This window comes from Pteropus vampyrus, unplaced genomic scaffold, assembly GCF_000151845.1.
Source record: "Pteropus vampyrus isolate Shadow unplaced genomic scaffold, Pvam_2.0 Scaffold306, whole genome shotgun sequence".
Taxonomy (NCBI): domain Eukaryota; kingdom Metazoa; phylum Chordata; class Mammalia; order Chiroptera; family Pteropodidae; genus Pteropus; species Pteropus vampyrus.
Window position 1 is genome coordinate 1,841,061 of NW_011889087.1, and position 21,854 is coordinate 1,862,914.

At 35.3% G+C, this 21,854-nt stretch overlaps 1 protein-coding gene and 1 pseudogene across 4 annotated transcripts in view; one reads left to right on the forward strand and one right to left on the reverse strand.

Moving 5' to 3' along the window:
• Nucleotides 1-2,358: 2,358 nt before the first annotated feature.
• Nucleotides 2,359-21,854, forward strand: part of GPATCH8 (G-patch domain containing 8) — a 73,161-nt gene continuing 53,665 nt past the window's right edge. The window contains exon 1 of one of the 4 annotated variants that reach the window (XM_011377151.2): nt 2,359-2,497. In XM_011377151.2, coding sequence (XP_011375453.1) covers nt 2,453-2,497 — 45 coding nt within the window. In that variant the 5' untranslated portion in view covers nt 2,359-2,452. The remainder of the gene's footprint in view (nt 2,498-21,854) is intronic. The other 3 variants (XM_023521511.1, XM_011377152.2, XM_023521514.1) reach the window with 3 other exon arrangements.
• Nucleotides 14,531-14,649, reverse strand: LOC111730308 (annotated as a pseudogene).

Sequence of the window (21,854 nt, forward strand, 5' to 3'; positions counted from 1 at the left end):
CTTTGTACTGTGAATGGTAGGAAAAGCCACTGGTGGTTGGAGCAGGAGACTAGTGTGATTTGACTGACCTTTTCACAAGATCACCATAGCTCCTTTGTTGAGTTAGGGGGTCAGGGTGGAATCAGAACACTTATTAGCTATTGCAATAATTAAGGAGAAAGTGAACATGGCTTGGATTACCTTTTTCTGTTTTCTGGGGGACTTCCACAACTAACTTTTCTATTGACATTTCCATTAATGCTTAAGAAATTTTAACTCTCAAAACTTACTTCTTAATGTCTTAATATTCTTTTTTCTTTTTGGCATCTTATGCTCCCTGATGTGGTCCCTTGTTCCCTGATATGATCTTATATCTCTGTGAATACTGATTATAACTTTTTGATAGTTTCTTTTGCTGCTTCCATTATCTCTGGTTTCTGAATTTTTTTTTTCTGTTTGTTTTGTTACAAGTTTCCTCCAAATGTCTGGAAATACTTGGCTCTTCATTCTTACATAACAGCTGAGTGGAAACTCCATGTGAATAGGGCTTCCTGAAAGATGGACTTTTCTGTGGGCTAGTTGGGCAGGAACAACTTTACCTTTGGGAGACCTCACCCTCTCACTCCCATTTTTTGGTATGTGTGTTTTTCCACCCTAAGCCGATTTCCCAGAGAGAGATCCTGTGGCCTCTTGCTGGGAGAAGCCTCTCTGACCAGAACGTTGGCTTTTACCGAATCTTCCCGTTTTCAGCATGATATCTCCTTCCTTAGCTGTGCCAGATATGTTAAAATCTCTCTGGTTCAGCCTTTCCAGAAGAGACCCCTCCAGTGCTACCTGGGCGGGTAAGGGATTTAGTTTAACTTCTCTCTAAACTGCCTTGTAACTAGTCCTTCTGTTTTCAGTCCCATTTACACCCTCACCGTCAGTGGTAGCTGGTGATTACAGTTCCCAGGGCTTTCTGGTTACCTCAGCAATAATGAACTTGTTTTCTGGCTTCCTCACTTCAGGGCTTTGCTTCCTCCATTCTACTAAAGCCATTTCCAATTACCTACGCCTTCCAGCTCCCAAAATGTTGATATCTCTTCTCTGCTATTGTCCCATCTTCAGGTCTCTTTGTCCATGTGAATTTATGCCTATCTTTTTACTGTCATTTTAGTGGGATTGGAAGAGGGAGAAGAGGTAAATGTGCCAAGCGTGATTCAATCTGCCACATTTACACTCAAGTCTCATTACAATATTTAAACTCTGTGTATCCTGCCACTCCTTAGGTAGGGAGCTCTTTTAAATGCTTAGAACTATTCTGCTTGGACTGGGGGGTGACCAAGACAGACAGTAACAAAGGAATAGAAGATACACACCCTTTCTCCAAAAAAATTACTTTTCATTTGACCCTCTCAGGGTAGGTAAGGGCCATTTTTTCCATTGTGTAATTTCTGTCAACTATTCTTTCGAAAACAGGGAAGTCCTGCTACCCCTCCTGTGTTTTATGTATTTTGGCTAAGGGAGCAAGAGGGCTGGGTGGGGTCCTCAGGAAGGTCATAAAATGGAAAAATCTGATTCATAACCCACACAAAGTTAGTGCTGGGCACTGGCAGTAGAGATTACCAAATTCAATTTCCTTCTTATATACAAAAGAAACTGAAGCCCAGACAGCGTTAGTTGATTTGAATCAACTCTGGTTTCTTGAGACGTACTTCTCTAAATCGCTTGAGAGTTCTTAGCAGTCTTTGAGCCTTTGGTTTTAATGTTCCTTTTGCCCCAAGGCGAGAGCCCCTTTCTATTCCGCAGGTCAAAGATCAGTTCACAGGTCCTCTCTCTCAACACAGCACCCAGTTTTACTTCAGGTAGCACTCGTTAATTATTGAAATTATGTAATTATTTAATTTCTATCTGATATTCCTCACTGGAATGTAAGCCCTGGGAGAGAAGAGATCGTTCCTGTCTCGTTCACTGTTTAATCCTCACGGCGAACCGGGATTCGAAATTTAGATCTGGCTTCAAAATCCGCACTTTCAACCACTATATTACGCTGCTATTTGGTGAATATAGCAGAGGATGGGCTTCTGCACCCAGGAAGCAAGAAGGTAAAAAAGATATCACACTAGGAGAAATGAGCAAGTGGAAAATATACGGATGTACGCCCACCGAGGCCCCTGTGTCCTTTCTTTCCGGAAGCGCTTGCGGCTCTCCGGAAGTGCTTCCCGCTTTCCGGAACGAGTGCGCACGCGCGGCAGCCGGGGTCGCCCTGGGCGGCGTGCAGAGAGGGGACGAAAAAAGAGGTTCCGCCTCTGGGACTGACAGGCGCCTGCGCTCGCGGGGCTCCGTCTGGACGCGCTTTCTCACTTCCTTCTTCCATCGCCTGCGCGCGCCGGGTGGGCGTGAGAGAAGGCGGGGAACAGGGGAGGGGGCGGGTGTCGCGGGAGGGAAGGAGCGAACCGGAGAGCGTCGTCCTAAGAGTAGTGAAGGCGGCAAAATGGCGGACCGCTTCTCCCGTTTCAACGAGGACCGAGACTTTCAGGTAAACAGGGGCGTCGCCGAAGATCCGGGGAAGGCACTGGCTGAGCCAGAATCTTCTCCTCCCCCGCTCCCGGCTCTCTTTCCTTCCAGGCTCTGCTGCAGCTTACGAACCGGCTCGCTCTTCTCCAGCTCCCGATTTTTTAAGGGCCTCCTGGTTTGAGGCGAGGCCACATCTCTTCTCATCCCGTATTCTCTTACCTCGTGAACTCAGGCCGCCGGATTTGCGGCTTCGGCTTGTTTGGGGTTCCGTTTTCGGAACTCCGGCCTGGTCTCCGGAGGGGGACTGCTTTCCCGGGTCTGCCCAGCCTGTGGAAGGCGCAGGGCTAGGCTCCCCAGGGAAAAGAGGGTTGGCTCGTTAGGGTTTGGGGCGAGTGTTGCTGAGACGTGGGCTTCCGAACCTCTGGATTTTGCTTGCACGGCTCTTATGGGGGAAGGGGGTCCTCCCTCTTTCCTTCCTCTAATTAATAAATCCATTTCATTGTCTATTTTTCCGTTTTGTTTTTTTTTTCCTACCCAGAAAGGGGTGCCTTCTTGGTTAGTCAAACATTGAGATTTCCCAGAGCGTAATAAATGTTGCTGTTGTTAATGGGCGTTAATTGGGTCTAGAAAGCAGTAAATTAGAGGACTATGGTTGATGTAAACTTCGCCCCCAATCATACTTCGAAAGATTTGTAATGATAATGGATTTTCCAAGTGGATAACTAGTGCCAAAAGCTTGATTTTTCTTCTCTTCAGTTGCAAATGTCGTATGGAAAAACGTCTTTGTGATAGCAAGCATTATTGAGAAAAAAATAAAGGCAAATTAGGATAACTCATATTCCGGCTGTTTAAACTACCTTCTTGTTGAGCATTGTTACTGCAGAAATCTCGGTGACTAAAAGGGATTTAGTAGATTTGGGTCATTTCTAGAATAAAATACATCCTCAGAGTCTCAGAGGAACCACCGCATTACTACTGCATATCCTGGCAACAGCAATTTGGGTTGAGATGAACATGAGAACTCAAGTTTTTATCTCGCTGCAGGTCTTAAAGTAACACGGGAATACACTCTAGATATGTTTCAGAAGGCAGTATGAAGGGTTTGAATTCCCTGAGATGATCGAGTTGGTAAATAAATAGGCTAAATAAGCAGTTAAATCAGCACTGAACAATCTAGTGTATGGAACACTTACGAGAAGTTTTGCAGCAGTGAAGGATCTGGGGGCTGTTGAAAAGCCTTGTGAGCGTGCACCTGCTGTATAGCTGTAGCACAATACAGGATCTCAAGGTGTTTAAGGATGTAATGCAGGTCCAGGGAGTTTGAGGCAGCTCTTATTAGCCTTTTGATTCCTTGGAAGGATTGTTCTTTAGCGAGCACCATAATTCATGAGTAGGCTGCAAGGTGTATGGGGTTTATTAGTAACTTTTAAAGAGACATGCCAATAAAACCCCTCAAGTGCTTTTCAAAGGAGAGAATTTCAAGGTGACCTAATAAAATTGAAAATACGTAACATAGACATATTTTGAGGGAAAATGGCTGTCAGCCACATAATTTCAGTAATTCAAATAAACAGGATTTCCAGAGCCTTGAAAGATTTTGATAACTGAATAGCAGGGTATGTATGCTATCACCTGAACAAATTGAGAAAGCCTCTACCTTTTCAAGTAAGATGACTTTCTTTTCTGATGCTCTAGTTGGGTTTATGTAAAACCTGTTTTTAGTTGCTTGATAGCCCTTTGAAGGTACTACATATATATATATATTTATTTCCTTTTATGTTGGAATAACTAACTCCTGCTGTCATCTAGGGAAATGTTAGTTTTTTAAGTCACATGTCCTAGTATTATGGGTAAGTAGGGTATTGGGAACAAAAACCTTTTAGACAATTATAAGATGTTAAACCTTTTGTAAATTATTGTGCTCGTGTTTCCCAAACATTAATTTAAAAATACTTAAAGTAGTTTTACTGGATGTTTTACTAAAGGGAAAAATATAGATCAATTTTCATTAATGATATTCTTTGATTTAAGTTATTGGGGAGAAAATGCAATAGGACACTGCTGCATTTGGTTTATCTGAACATTTTCCAAGGTCAGGTTATTTAAAATGAAATGTGGCCTCCTTTTAAGGTGTGAAGTGATAAACAAGGTGAAGCCACTAAGTACATTTGAAAACATCCAAAATAGGTTTCCAAATACAGTGCATAGATCCTGTTGCTTTAAACAGATCTTATGGCACTGAAAATTTTTCTGTGTGTCTTCTCCGGTAAGTTCTAGATGGCTATCATTTTCTTTGCCTTTAATTTAGCAAGAGAATTGTAGAATTTCACTTTTTGCCAATTTACTATCACATGCAAATTTTGGAGAGTTTGAATGTTGTGAACTTAATATGGAGTCAGGGATAGGTTCACTATTAGATTTTGTGAACAGCTAAAGTTTGAAAGGTGTATACTGTAGTGAGGAGCTTAACAATGGTATGCCACTTGAAGTACATATAAAGAGTAATCATTATCAGGGACATTTAAAAAGCTTTGATAACTTCATTATAATAATAAGCTTTACATATATATTACCTCATAATCTTCACAATTAACCCTATGAGACAGATACTGTTACTCCCATTTTCAAATGAGGCAGCTGAGGCACAGAGAGTTAACTTGGCCAAGTACACAGAGCTGGTAAAAGGCAGTGCCTGGATTCAGACTCTTGCTTTTTGACTCTTGAACCTGTGCACAGGACCATTATCTCTACTGGCAGTAATATATTTTGTATAGCTGTAATTGAGTCATCAATTATGGAGGATAGATTTATATAGGTCACAAGGAATAAATGTGCTTTTAGAGAGGGGATACTATTAATTTTTACTCTGTTCTGTTTTGTTTAGATCTGTTTCTTGTTCTCCCAGGGCTATAAAACAATATACCCTCTATGAGAGTCTCCTAAGCAGGCTCATAGAGGGTATATTGTTATACAGTTGTTTTAGCTTAGATCTTTTGTGTAGACTTTTTAAGTAGTATTTTATCTTTGTAAATCTTTGTGTTCAAGGCTGATGTATTTTTTTAATGCTTTAAGTGTTTTAACTATTAAGAATCTCTTCAGTGTCTGAACGAGACACGACTTTGCCTGCATTAACCAGATTAAGGCATATTTGTTCACGGATTGAAATATTACACAAACTAATGGAAAATATGTAGTGAAATTTAGGATATATATGTATTCAACACTTTAAGTTACAGATTTACTAAAGAAAGTTTTATTTGTACAGTGACATACAGCCTATAGATGTAAATGTACAGCTTAGCTTTTAGTGGTTACGCAGCTGTTGATGATACAGCTGAATACTAGTGAGGGAATGTTCGTTCTTCAGTTTGTGTACCTGCAGCGAACTGGAGATTTAAAGTAGCCTCTCATTCCTCATTGTTCCGAATGTATTTCCCATTAGATTTCTAAGGAAAAGGAACTATGATAATAGTGAGTAATAAAGTAATGAGAGAAACAAATATCTTAAAGGTCATAATAAAAATGTAAAAACTTACCATGAATTTTCTATAATCTATATAAGTAATCATAATGGCAAGTCATGTATTACTTTTATGTAGTATGTTTGTAGGATTCCTCTGTGTTCATATACCAGGATGTAACCATCAGATGATTCTTATTTGAGACCATTAAGTGAGGAGATTTACAGTTTAAATATACTTAAGGTCACAGGGGCATATTAGTATATTTTCTGTGTGGTACTATGTAATAAAGTTGGCATTCTAATGCAGGCATGCCAAAGATGACACATGGGCAAGTGTTCTAATCTCTGCTTTCTGGGGTTTTCTCCCATCATCTGGAAGAGATGCCACTAGTTATGAAAATCAGTGTCAGCTGTGCTTGGGATACTTAACCTTATGTAAAAGCATTACTATCATCTTTCTCATACATATTATGATAGGCCGATAGGATTGGAACCAAGGCCATACAGATTTCAAATCTGATGATGAATCAGCATGATTATTAACAAATTCAGAATTATTGGTTAGTATATTCTCGAGATCAAGAGTGACCAAGTAAGGTCAGCATAAGGGAAGACTCCGTGGTGATTTGAAGGGTAAATGGTATATGTTTAAGGCAAAAGGCACTTAAAAATGTGGGACAAATCAAGGAGTAACATCACAAAGATTTAAGTTGTCTTTGACTTGGAAAGAACTGTGATCATAGGGCTTTGTATGATGGTATGCTTATTTATTTGTTTTCAAAGTAGACATGGGAGACCAGGAAGAAAAAGATCTAGACCAATATACTTTTAGGCTGATTATTCCAGGGCTGATTGTTCTAGTGCCATCAGCATTTTAGAAAAATAGGTGTCCTATTGTATTCTTTCCTTTTATTTTATATATGTCACACAGTTCTCATTTTAGAGTACTGCAGAGAGATTCTTTTATACATTTTCTCAGGTCATTACAGTAAGTTTCATAACCAGAACTAAAATTTGTGCTTTAAATTAAAAAAACATACAAAACATATAATTAGCTATCCCGATTGTGCTGCTTTATAGCTGAGGTACATTTGCATACAATTTCTGTCTATTTGGGTATATGATAAAATGAAAAAAAGGACAGTGTTTTCTTGATGTAGTCAAGATTACCATTTTTGAAAAGGAATAGCAGAAGTTCATGAGATATTGAATAATGGATTTGAAACCCATTTAGAGATTTCATCTTTGTTCTTGTGATTTAATAAGTTTCTAATATTTTATTAATGAAAATGGACCAGCTTGAGGTAGACATCCAGTTCTTGAATTCTATTAAAATTCCTTCCCTGAATCAACTTAGTACTTTTGCTTGTATGTCTGGCATTAATTCTCTTTTCATATTAGTATTGCCATTTAGTATTAAATAAAAGCTGACTCATGGTCATTACCAAAGGAATTACAAATGACCATCTCAAATACTGAAAGAAGTCATTGATTTGATATTGCAGTGAATACCAGAGATGTTGTAATGATTTTCCAGTTATAAGAAGTGAATTGTTCATTTAACTGTGGAATTCTAATCAGATGCGCTTAGTGCATATTGTATTAGTCAATGCAAAAATTTAAGTTTGCTTGGCTGAAAGATAAAATATACGGTATTGTCACGCTTATATTAAGTGATTTCTTTGGGATTTAACAAATATATTTAGTATCGTAAACTTAATTTAGGAATGTATGGGAGAAAAAGTAGCTAAAGTTGCTTTGACATTGTATATAGTTTGTTAGCACATGTAAGTGCTATAGTGAGAAATAAGTTAGGGCTAAAACAGGAATTTCCTATTATTTGGCTTAATTGTTATTTTTACTGACAGTATTGAAATCACATAAATCTTGCATTGTGTGCCATTCGAGCAAGCAGAAACTATCTTTGTAATAGTACATGTTGGTCTCATCTCACAAGGTATCAATTGTGTTGTCAGCCTTACCACTCTTTGGCTAATACATTGATTTCAAAGAGGAATTTCAGTTTATTTCTGTGTTTTATAGAATTGAAATATATAACAGCTCTTCAGGTTTAAAGTTGTAATAGAAAAAAGTCATTGCTCATGTTTTGTGATTGACATTTTAAATAATAATGGCTAGAAAAGTCAGTACTCATATTTTACAGTTCATGTAACGTGTTTCAAGAATTGATGAGGAAGTTTTTCACCCTTTTGTGAGCAGAACTCACCAAAAATCAAGAAATGAATTTCATACTGTATGTCTTGACTATGGAAGAAGCTAAAGCTAATGCTTGTGGATTATATGCTGTAGTTTCTCTTGTTGGCTATGAGTAAAATTATGAGGTTTCTTAAATGGCAAAAGTGGTTGAAATTATAATTGGCTTAATACTACTTTAGAGTATCATCTGCACAAGAGATAACAAGGGGTATATTTATCTTGATATTTTCTAGAATATATAAACTAATTTTTGAAAAGACTGTTAAACTTCGAATAGTGGTTCTACTAAGAAGTATGCGTTAGTATATCTGTGAGGAAAGTTGATTAAAGGTTTTTCAAGGAGATTTTGTTCTAGATGGAAAGATAACGGAAGTAATGTAACATTTAACTTATTACTCATAAGACCTACACGACTATCAGATGAATAGTATAGTCAATCGATGCAAAACTCTAAGGAAAAGAGAGAATCCTTAAAGTGGGGTGATTGGGTGTGCCTTTATGAAGTCAGCATTTAAGCTGGATCTTTAAAGATGATGGGATTTTATCCTAGCAAAGAAAAATAATGGTAGGCATTCATTTGGAGAAAATAGCCAGGGCAAAAGTATAGAAGTGGAACAAGCAGAACTGTTTTTTTAGAGCAGTGAATAAACAGTTGGGAAACAGTGAAAGCTAGGGTTAAAATAGGTTTTATTTTAATGCTTTAACCAGGAATGTATCAGCTATTTGAGATTTTTAAACTGAGATAGACATCAAAGCAATTTTTATTCAAGGAAGATTAATTCATATGTAATTGTGTTAGGTGTGCCATACATACAGTTAAAACTTGATAACCAGTCTCCATTAACCATAATTTATGTGAGTGGCGGCAAGGGTGTGCAAGGTGTATACCAAAGAGTGATTATGATAATTGACTATGTGAATTTAAGCTTGGCAGAGACATAAGTGAGGACCGTTGCGGGGTAGAGAGTGGAGTGAAAAGTCGGATCAATGGAGTGTAGGTTCTGATGGAGTTTAAGCATCAAAGTGGAGGTACTAGAGGGAGTGAGCTGGAAAGATAGAAGGTTATATATGGATGGAGAAGACAGTATTTGAAATAGAGATTATGGAAGACTTGAGAATATTGATAATAACCATAAGAATGAAAGGCTAAGGTAGAATGGACAACAAGATCATTATAGGAAAGAAAGTTAAGGAACTGCATTACCAGTAAGTTGTAAATTCATGTAATCTGGATATTAGAATGGTATTATCATGTAGTTGTATTCTGTCATGGTTTAGTAAGTGCCCTTATACAGTCCCCAGCCTTTTTGCACCAGGAACTCCTGCGTCTATGAGAATCTAATGCCTGATGATCTGAGGTGGAGCTGAGGTGGTTATGTTAGCGCTGGGGAGCAACTGCAAATACAGATGAAGCTTTCCTTGCCCACCGCTCAACTTGTGCTTTGTGGCCCGGTTCCTAGCAGGCCAGGGACCAATACTCAGCCTGGGAGTTGGGACCCCTGACCTTATATAATTCTTGTCTAATTCTTCCAGTAACTCAGGTAAATAGAATAGGTAGTACCTCTATTTTATAGATTAAGAAACTCGGGCCCAGATAAATTATTTTGCCCAATATTGACCTCGGTTTCAAACTTTAATCGTCTGATTTCTTTTGTAGTGTTCTTTCTGCTTGTGGTATAGAGATTGGCCTTTTTTTTGAGGAAATGAATGCTGGTGTTGTCTAGAATGCAAAAGCATTGTTTCCTTTTAATATGTGGTTTTCACCAGTTAACTAACTGGTAAGAAATAGTTGGTATGCTTATCATTAAACATATTTTTCCCCCAGAAACATCTCAGTGTTATAAATTTAATTGATGTGTTTATGACTTTGTCAGCCTTTTTACTGTTATAGGTCTGCCAGACAATTCCATTTCATTCCATCCCTCAAACATTTATTGTGTGCCCACTTGTTAGCACGGCATCATAAAAGGATAAGAAAAGAAGATAAAATCAGTCCATTTTGTTCATTTGTTCCAGTAAAGTCGATGGGAGAGGAGAATGGTACTTGTACTGGAGACTGTCAACTTAGGATACTGTAAATTTATCTTTGACCAGTATCGGCATCAAAAGATGACTGCTATGATACTTAATGATAAGACTCTCAGCTACTATTTGTCAAGTACTTATTACATGCCAGGTCCCTTGCCAAAGGCATTTCAGAGATATTTAATCCAAGTAACCATCCAAACCAGGTGGTGGTATCCCTCATTTTATGGATGAGAAAACAGGCTTGGAAAAATTGAGGCCACACAGTTAGTAAACTCAGATTTGAAACTAACTTGGCTTATAAAACTCTTAAGCACCTGGTGCCCTTATAACAGGTATATCTCTTTCCCCCTCATTTTCCTGCCATCTTATAGTTCTGTTGTTATCTGGACATGCTAGGTTCTTTTATTATTGTTGTTTTCATATATGTTCTTGACTGGGATTCCTGCTACTCATTCCTCAAGACTCAATTTGATGTTATTGCTGACATCTTCCCTAGGTAGAGTTAGTTGCTTCATTTTCTGTGCTCCCACAGCACTTCAGTCATGTTTTAGTAATAGCTCTTTTACAAGTAATAGTAGTAGCTAACAGTACATTGTGCTTATTCTGTTAGGCACTGTTATTATTATCTCATCCAATCCCACAGTAAGATAGGTTCTATTATTTCTGTTTTACAAATGAAAAACTTAGCCATTTCACATGGCTGTCAAGTCGAAGAGGTAGCTTTCAGGTAGTTTGGACCAGTCTCAGCCTTTAAGCATTGTGCTATTTTATCTCTCCAACTATGGACTTCTTTCTTATAGTTTTTCTCATCTCATGGGACTTAGAATTCCTTAAATGAGAGTCTTCTTTTGTTTTATTCATTTTTCTAGCATTGAGTCAGGGCCTGGCATCTAGAAGTTCATATATTTGATTTAATGGTTAAGTAGAGCCAGATATGTAGGGTTAGTAAAGTCTGAGAAGAATGTTCAGATTTGGAGACTCAGCTTCCTGCTGTGCTGTGGATTATCTAGGTTGGACTTTTTCTGAGCTATCTTAGAAAACCAGTTGAGGGATATTTCAAGTATGGAGGTTGTGTTATGGATAGTTACAATGTCACTTTATTGTATATTGTATATAATTATAGCAGTTATCTTTTAGTCATGAGTTTTGTGTGACACATCAGACATACACTTTTCTGTGGACTAGTATGCATGTCTAAATAGACAGAGATCTACCATGCCAGCCAGTGGTAAAAAAATAATATACATTACTCTGGGTCTCAGAGGAATTCTTAACTGTCTCCCTACTTTTTGAATGCCTCAAAAATTGTTTGCTGTATTTTGCATGCATTTCTGAAAAAAGTTGATCCCCCCTACCATGGGGTTTTGAAAAGTTAATTTTTCAGTGTAGTGCTCTTTTTTTTCTTCTTTGGAAATCATTCTTGTTCTAGTCAAATTATCCAGAAAATTTGATATGTCAAACAGATGTACATGTATTATTAGACTACTGTGTGATATGCTCCTTCTCTTGACCCAGTGTAATATATTCAAGTTCTTAAGTTATTTGCTGAGATTGCTAGCCAATTATCTTTCATACCAGTTTACATAGAATTAAATTTAATAACTGAATTTATTCTTCTGGGTTATTGACTTACCTCAGCAATGCTTTAAAATAATAATTCATTTCTTTCTACCTCTTTAAACCTCACAACTGATGCAGTAATACCCTAGTGTAATAATTGTCTGGATTTTACAGCTGGAGAAACATGCCTAGGCCTAGCAAGAGATTTGGTAATTTGCCCGAGGTTATACAGCCAGCAGATGGTAATGATGATTTCTGGTGTCTCTGACTTCAGAGATCATTGGTTTTTATAATAGTATACTGAAGTTATTGTAGATCAAACTGTATGATTGTGAAAACAATAGTGAATAATCGGGGTTTTTGAGGAATTGACCACAGTGGTGTCTCTGTCCACTTTCTAAGGTGAAATAAATTTTAAGTATACTAATAAAATGACACCATTAATCCCCCAAAATATCCATTTCTTTTTGAATAGGTTTTTCTCTGAGACATTTTTTTGAATTAGTTTATTTGGAATGAATAAAGGAGAAGGGGACAGAGATGAAGTCTCATTTATTTGGTGACAGAGGAGGACTGGTTTTGTTCATAGGTGGAATATGAAGCTATTCTGTATGGCTCTATCTGCTAAACATACCCCACCTCCCCACCCCCCTGGGTTTTCTTTTTTTTTTTGGTCTCTGGCAGGCGAGATCATCATTATGTGTTTTGAATTTAGAAAGTCCAAATTATAAACAAGTTACTTGAGTTGCGAGGTAGGGCTAAGATTAATAGATCCACTTAGTGACATTAGACCATCTTAAAGGAATAATGGTAAATACAGTACAAAAGATAAGTTTGGTTGGGGAGATTTGGAGCAGAGAGATAGGAATGTCTACAGTATGCAGCTTACTATCCAGAGCCAGATGCTAAAAGATAGGGCTAGCAGGAGTGGTACAATATACTGCCAAAGATAAAACTACTTTAAACTTGCCTCATCCCTAGTCTAAATGGGAAGTCAGACAGGATTTAAAACTGTAGCCTATATAACCCTGTTAATAATCAATTTGTTCATCAGAATCTTTGGATCCATTGACTTTGGTTATGAGTATTATTTTTCATTAAATTTTTTGAAGAAATTATATTAAATTTTAATAGTCATAGAAAGGTGGAAGAGAATGTCAGCTTGTTAGGGTCTTAAATAATGTGTTTTCCATTTGAGTTTGTGGGCTTTTGATTGTGATCTTTAAAGAATTGTCCTGATAATTTCCTCTTCTGTAGCTCTAATTTTCCTTATTAATGACCACATAGTTAATCCACTGGAAAAGGTACAGCTATGATAGGTGGATTCCAAATCAGCACTGGTTAGCAAATTATAAGGATAAATTTAGGGCAGTCTCTGTCTCTATATTTAAATGATCACCACAGCTAAATTTGTAATAGAGAAGGTTCCACATTTGTCCTGTGCTTGAAAACAGAATCCTTGACCTGTAAGGAACTGGAGCTACTGTGTATTTTAATGACATGAAGGTCAGCAGGTACCTGCCAGAAGTTGAAGCTTTTTTTGAGAGAAGAGGCAATTGAAGAGAAATCAGCTGGGTTATATATCTATATATATATATAGGGTGTGCACATTAAAAAATATTTAATACTTTTTTCCTAAGAAAAGTGAAATTGCTTCGAGTCAGATCCCTTTGAACTTAATTTTCTGATCAGCATAAATGAAAAGCTGTATTTCAATTCTGAAAGCAGATATATTTAGAAATGAAGAGTTGATTAAGACAATGGGAAAAAAGTATTCTGAGCAATCATCATTAAAACTAAATTTTAAGGGAAGCTAAACAGGGTTGGGCCTGGTTAGTACTTCGAAGGGAGACTACCTAGGAAGACCAGGTACTATAGGCATTAAAAAAAAAACATCAAAAACACTTTTTAGGAATGTTTTAACATAGAATCTGAATTTTCTCTAGAAAGATCAAGTGTTCCAGTTTATGCCTTTTGTCCTGGCATAATTACTATTAGTACTCCTTTTTACTCAGAGTGACCTAGTTTGTATGATACATTATATATATGATCATCCTAGTTCTAATGGGAATTGAGAGATCTAAATGAGGTTTTGAAAAGGGGGTAAAGCAGAAAAAGATACTCTTCAAATCCCTGTTGAGGCCTTCAGAAGATCAGATGCTGTACTATTTTTGGAAAGAATAATCTTATTAAGTCTAAGTTCATCAGAATGACTTGAAAAAATTGGGAGAGGGTGAGGAGAGGCAAGAAAAAATATTTATCACCAACACCATCACCACCACCACTTCTACAGTTTGCCCTGGTTGTTTGAAATCACATTTTATATTCCTTTGGTTTTTTTCTTTCTTCCTTTTTTTCTTTTCTAGTACAACATTCAAAAGGACAAATGGATTGAGAGTGAAAAAAAAGTAAACCACTTACCCTTCTCAAAGACAACCACTGTTTCCAGTTGCATGTTTGTTCTTTTAGAGTTGCATAATACATACACAAGCATTCTCTACTCAACCTTTCCAGAGAGTAGCATGTAATCATATTTTTCAACACTTTGATTTTTTTCTTAGTAATGGGTGTGGAGATTATCTCATAACTAAAAGGTTTTTATTTTTTGTTTTTATTTGAAACTAAGTTTAGATTTATAGCACAGCTGCAGTAACAGTATAGAGAGTTTTGGTATCCCACCCAACTTCCCCTTCCACAATACCCATAATATAATTACCAAACTAGGAAATTAATATTGGTACAATAACATTAAACTGTAGACATTATTTAAATTTTTTTTTTTTTAAACGCCTACAGCACCTGGTCTTCTTAGGTGGTCTTCCATCCAAGTACTAACCAGGCCTGACCCTGCTTAGCTTCCAAGATCAGACAGGATTAGGCATGTTCAGGATAGCATGGCCGTAGACCCTTATTAAAATTTTACCACTTTTCTCACTAATGTCCTGTTTTTGTTCCATGATCCCATCCAGGATTCCACATTGATTGCATAGCTTTTCTTTGTTTCTTCAAATATGTAACAGTTCCTCAGTCTGTCCCTGTCTTTTGTGATAACTAGAAGCTTCTGACTAATTCTGCTTTCTGTAGAGAATATTGTTTCAGAATTATGAAGGCAAGGTGATTTTTTTTTTTGAGTCTTTGGGTTTTATATAGTATAATACAGTGATAGGAATATGGGACTAAGAATCAGAAGTCTGAATTTTCAACAACCTCTGTATTTTCTTAGTTTATAAAATGGTAATGATGAAAAAACTCCTAAATTCAATTGATTGCCAAATCCTGTGCAGTTAAGTCCTCTCAACGCCATCTATGGGTTCTTCGACTTTAAGCGAAACAACATAATGAAACCAGTTTTACCATAGGCTAATTAACATAATCAAGCATTAAGTCCTTACAGCATTGTAATAGAACGAAATGTTATTCGAGGACCTGCTGTATTGAGTATCTCACAAGCTTGTTAACATAAGGTTTCTGACGGTGTTTTATAAAGCTAGAAGAAGCTATACATGTCTGTGTGTATAGAGTGTATAGACCCCTCCCAAAACTTAAAAAAAAAATAAATCTTTTATTTTAGGACAGTTTTAGACTTACAGAAAGATTGATAAGATAGTAGAGTTCCCATATATACCTTATATACTCTGCACCCAATTTTCCTTATTATTAACAACTTAAATTAGTATGGGATATTATTTAACCAGCTCACTACCACTAATGAAGCAGTATTGAATAAATTATTATTCACTAAAGTCCATACCTTTATTCAGATAGCCTTAGTATTCCCTAATGTTCTTTTTCTGTTCCGGGATCCCATACAGAAATACGGCATTACATTTAGTAGTCATGTCTTTTCAGACTCTTCTTGGCTGTGACAGTTTCTAAAACTTTTAAAGGGCAACAATTTGGTTAATGTTATAATTGTCGTTAATTTTGGATCTAATTTAATAAATATTTCAATTTAGCACAAGTATGTATAGCACAATGGGACCCTGTGTCTGATTTTTATTTTATATTTGTTTAATCTTTTTAAAGCAAACTCTTTGACTTGTACATTTATGTTTGTGACATTTTTAGGTACACTTAGGATTTATTTGATACAAAAGCCTTTATTAGGAGCATGGATCTGAAATTTAACATTGTTCCTATAGAAAAAAAAAGATTTTTTTTAAATGATCTGGTTCAGGGAAAACTAAGGACTGCTTGCTTCTTCTGGTTAAAGAGGCAGAATTTCATTTGTCGTCTTCGACCACCTAATGGCCAACAAATACAGTCCTTAACTCTTTCTTTGAGGAAGGACACCTCTAATCTTTTAGGCAATTTCCTCCAAATTTCCTTTGTCTTGATCTTCCCTGTCAATTTCTTCGTTTTCTGTATATTCAGCCACCCCTTTAAAAATCCTAAAAACAGTTTTAAAAAACAAGTCTTATACTACTCTACTAGCTGGGTATAGAGTAAATCATAGAGCAGAGAATAAACCTGTGTCCTGTAAAGCCAGCCTTGTACCTTTTTACCCCTACGTGTGAGAGTCCCTACACTCCTCCCTTGCACTTGGCTAACATCCAGCTTACTTCTACTTTGAAGTCTTGACTGACGCTTCTAGTCTGTGCTCCCCCAGCTTTTCATTTACAACTCTGTCATGGCACTTAACATTGTACACTGTTTACCTGTCTTTTCCATGAGGCATAGTTCTTAAGTCCAAGTACTTTTCCTTCTCTGTGTCCTGTGCCAGAACAGTTCCTAGTAGATGGCAGAAAATTATTGAATATTATGTGTTGGGTTAGACTAACATGTTCTTTTATGCAACTAAAAAGAGAAGAGGCTGGTTCATCCAAGATGATTTCTTTTTAAAGTTAACCACTGTAAAGACTCAGTACTTCATCTTTGCTCTTGCCCTCTAATTTTTTCAGTCTTTTTAAGGTGATTTGTACTGTTCACAAATTATGCCCATTAAGGGTGTTTTTGTAAAATACTTTTCTCCAGACATTTTGTTAGGCTGAACTTGTGGGTAGGTAGAACTTAATTTAAATCTTGCACTTAGATGTGTTACCTAGTCCAATAGTCTCATCACAGGAGAGGAAATTTTGTGCTAACAGTGTCTTTAATATTTTAGAACATTGTGCCTCCCTTTATTAAATATTTAATAATGTATTATTAAAACAAATAGTACAGATATAAAAGTGGATATTGTTAAATTTCAGCCTACATCGTTAACAAAGTAAAAAGTGAAAGAAAGCCCTTTCTGTTTCATTTCTTAGAGATGATCATTGTTACCAATTTTATAATTTTGTAGTAAAGTTTTAAAATGGACATTATTTGGAAGAAATGCTTTAGAAATATTTAGAAATTACATTGCTAACTTTATCTTTTTGTTTACTTTTAAAAAAATATGTACTTCATTTTTTAGAGCAGTTTTAGATTCACAGCAAAGTTAAGCTGAAAATACGGAGAGTTCCTATATATCCATTTTCCTCTGTACACCAGAGTGGTACATTTGTTAGGAAAGACAGCTAACATTGATAAACCATCAGCCAAGGTCCTAGTTTACATTAGGGTTCATTCTTAGTATAGTTTTGTAGATTTTGACAAGTGGCGTATAATGACATATATCCATCATTATAGTATCTTACAGAATAGTTTCACTGCCCAAAAGATCTCCTGTGCTGTTCTGCCTATTTATCGTTTCTTTCCCCAGCAACCATTCTAATATGCAGTGGTATTTTGTTTTAATTTGCAATTTGCTAATGTTGAGCATATTTTCATATACTGATTTGCCATCTGTCTATCTTCTTTGGTGAGATGTCAGTTCAGATCTTCTGTCCAATTTTTTTTGTTGTTGTGTAAAAATTTTTTTGTATATTTTGGACAACAGTCTTTTATCAGATGTCTTTTGCACACAATCCTCCCAATCCGTAGCTTGTCTTCTCTTTCTCTTAACATCTTTGGCAGAACAGTTTTAAGTTTTAATAAAGTTCGATTTGTCAGTTATTTCATGGATCATGCCTTTGATGTTGATTTTAAAAGTCATCACCAAACCCAAAGTCACCTACTTTTTTGTTTGCTTTTACTTGGTTTTCATGTCATTGGATTAAACTACATTTATTTTGGTGGTAGGTGAAATATTTTATGCTTCACCAAGGATTATGTTCATTGAGGTTAACATTTTGCTTTTGTGAGAATTCATGGCATTTTTAAAATTAACTAATAAGCTCTTTTCTGTAGGATAAGTTTAATTCAGTTTAAATCTGCAAATTCATGGAATTTTAGACCAAGAAATGCCATAAAAGAGTGTGTAGTTCAAGTTCTGCATTTTACAAATGAATACACAGTGGATGAGAAATATAACATTTGTATGAGGTCATACAGCAAGTTAGCAATAAAAACAGTACTTAAAATTGGTGATAACTGGTTTAAAAAACTGAGCTGGAAGACGTATTGATAATTTTTCTTATATGAAAAGTACGTTTTCTGTTGGTAGGTGTTTCTTATTTTTTATGACTGAGTGTTAGGTTTCTAATACTTTTAAAGGATACATTTTAAAACAGTAAAAAATATAAACAAGTTTTTATATTTTTCAAATGTTGAGAATTTCTCTCATTTCACTTAGTTATGATTATTTGTAGAATTTTTTTCAGGCTGTTTAAAGTCAACTGCTATCTTGAAAATCAGCAGATGGTTAAATTTTTTTAAAAGCTAAACTTTAGATGTTTTTCTTCAGATATGTTTATCAGCTTTGGTCACATTTGCAGAATACCTTACTTAGTTCTTGTCCGCGTAGTCTTATGCAGTTGTAATCAGTGAACTACATTTTTGATTTTTTCCCCTTGCAATTAACTTAAAATTAACATATTTCTATGTAGTTTTAAAACTTGTATGACTCTCTTAATTGTTGCATTAATAAAATAATATTAAACTCTTTTGGACATTTATTTCTATATATATGTCTGTGTATATGTGTATATATATGAGAAGAGCTACAGTGAATATTATCTACATTTTAAATTTGTGATAGCTGTGGAAAATGTGATATTTTTCTCCCAGTGTTCCCCCTGGGAACTGCCTTTTTCTCCTGGGGGGAAAAAAAAAGCCACAAAGTAGCATAACAGAAAGAGCGCAAACTTTGAAGTTACAGAAGTTTGGGTTTGGAATTTGGGCTTCTTTACTATTTAAGTAACTTTGAGCAAATATTTTACACCCTCTGCATTCTACATTTGAAAATGGAAATAATGAATGAAACCTACCTTGTTGGGTCATTGCGGGGATTAATTGAGATGCCTGTCAAGTACAGCACCTGATGCCTATTAATAGGTATTCAAAAGATAGCTGTTACCAATGTACTGGTTAGCAAGACCACAGAAGTAAATTGTTAAAATTAAGTTTTTCTCTGAGCTTTCTTTTCTAAACAAATCTCTAATTTATACTGAATCAAAAATTCCAGCAGAGTATTTTTACTTTTTAACATGTAATTTGTTGGTTTCTTCAAAAAGATCATTTGGTTAAAATTTTTAAATCTCTGAATCCAGATGGTTTAGTGTCTTTGAACTATTTTTTTCCCATCTAAACTAATCAGTTTTTAAACTGAAATTATTACAGTTGCAAAAACACTGTGGATGATTGGTAGATAACTATGTATATAGCCAACTTCTCAGCAGTGATAGAGCAACTGGTGTCAGTTATTGGAAGACTGGCAAAGAAATGAGCTTGTTTCCTATTATGTCTATATATATACTTTTAAAAAAATGTTTCAAATACCCAAATAGAAATCATAATCTCATTTTTTGTTTATCTTTGGGTGTTTAAAACGAAACTACATATTTTGAATCAATACTATTTAAAATAAATTCCCGACGAAATAAAAAGGAACAGATTACTCATATAAGCAGGAACATGGATGAATGTATTATGCTGAATGAGTGGTGACAGAAAGAAAGATCTAACTATGGGAAGTGAACACATGGGGTAAACATGTATATGCCTTACTGTTAAAGTATACAGCTGAAATTTATTGGATTTCGTTAACCAATGTCACCATAAAAAAATTAAAAATTTTTTTAAAATTAAAAAAAATTTTACTTCATGGTTCTGTTTATATGGCATTCTGGAAAAGGCAAAACTAAAGAAAATTGATGAGTGTTTGACATGAGCTATATACTGATTGTGGTGGTGGCTACACTCTGATACATTTTGTTAAAACTCAAACTATACACCAGTAGGCGAATTTCACTCTATCTTAAGTATTATTTATTTTTTAATGAAAAGGGGACAGAAAATCAAATATTTCTACATCTCCTGCCACCTCCCCAAATTAAAAATATATATATATTGTTTCAGTTTAAATCCTTTCTTGTAAAAGCATTATGGTGGTGGTTACATGAATCTGTGTTAAAATTCATAGAACTGCGCCATCAAAAGTATTACCATATGACAGCTTTTTTAAATAAAATAAAGTTGCATAGACAGCTTTAGAATACACAAGAAGCTGGTACTAGAGGTTAACTCTTAGAGAACTAAGTGCCTAAGAGACAAGTAAGTTCATGCTTTTATTATATCATCTTTGATAGTGATTAATTTGGGGACAGTTCTCTTTTGATTTAAAATGTCCTAAAGTCAATATTATAAAGGCTTTTAATTACTTTAAAAATAGTATCCAGTTTTTGGTAAGATGAGATTTTTTTTATTAAGTCATATAGAGCTCAAGAGCAAAAGGGAATTATAGATTTGGTTGGTCATTGGTGTTTGTAATATCATGAAGCTTAAGTTAATCTAAGCATTCGAATATTTGTTTATTAAGAATTAAAAAGTACTTTGCAGTGAACACTTTTTAAGTAACTTAATCTTTTTTTCTATTTTTCAGTTAAAGTGGACATTCAACATTATTGTTAATCTTTTAAATATTGCCATAGAAATTAAAATGCCAAGAGACAGGTTTTATTTTAAAGAGATCGCTTAAAATATTGGAGATTAATTTAAGATAGACTTTCAAGATCGATAGCTATTTTTTTTCTCTGTCTCTCTTTCTCTTTTTTAGTATTTGTTGGTTGCTACTCCTTGATCTTGGAATACCTGCTCTTAAATCCTATTCCATTTTTAAGATTTGCTCTTTTCTTGTCTGAAAAACCCACTCCTATGCTGTTACTCCTTTATTCTTTGGAAATACTATCACAGTTTTATTTTTATTATTTTGTAGAGGTAAAATACACATAAAATTTACCATTTTAACTATTTTTAAAGTGTACAGTTTAGTGGCATTATGTACATTGACAGTGTTTCATGACCATTATCACTACCACTAACTCCAGAACTTTTTCATCACTGCCACACAATTTTAGCACTTAATTCTTCTCTAGTGTTTAGCCACTATATTACATTTTGGGAGTTGTAAGAGAGAAACAAGCATATATTTGTGGTACAGTGTGGCAAATGATGTTAGAACTCTCTATCCTTAAATTTTATTCAACTAAAATTTCACCTTGAAAAAACAAAGCATCTTTTTATTAGGTTAATATTTAAGTTGTCATGCCACTCCACACACTGAAATAATTTAGGCTGGACTAAAGTCTTTAATCTTTTGATTTAGGTCAATTCAGGACTCACAAATCCTCATGCCCAATACTTTGTAACAAGAAGGGAACCAGAAAATTGATATTCTGATATAAAGCCAAATTATTAGCTCTTCCTTTCTAATGGAGTAGGGACATCAAAGAAAACTATGATGAGAGAACTTCTAGTTGTCTGCACTTATCCTCAATTGAACTGTTTTGACTTATTCTAGTGGCAGTGACACTGCCTGATTATGGTCAAATATGCCGTTATACAGCATATTTATCTCTATTGGCAGATCATTTGAGGAATAGCTGCATTTGGGATACTGTGTCAAGAGATTGTGTTTTTGAATTCCTTGAAACTTTAGCAGTTTTAGTTAAAAGCAATGTTAATATTGAAAAGTATAATAAAAATTTTATTTGCATTCTATTACTGTGACTTCTTTAGTACAAGATTGTTTATGAAAAGTAAATCAATATGGCCCTTTGTTTTTTAAGATTCTGTAATTTTTCTAAGATAGTCTAAGAAAGTTGAAAACCCATATGGTTGGTAGTGTTTTATTTAGCAATTTCATGCT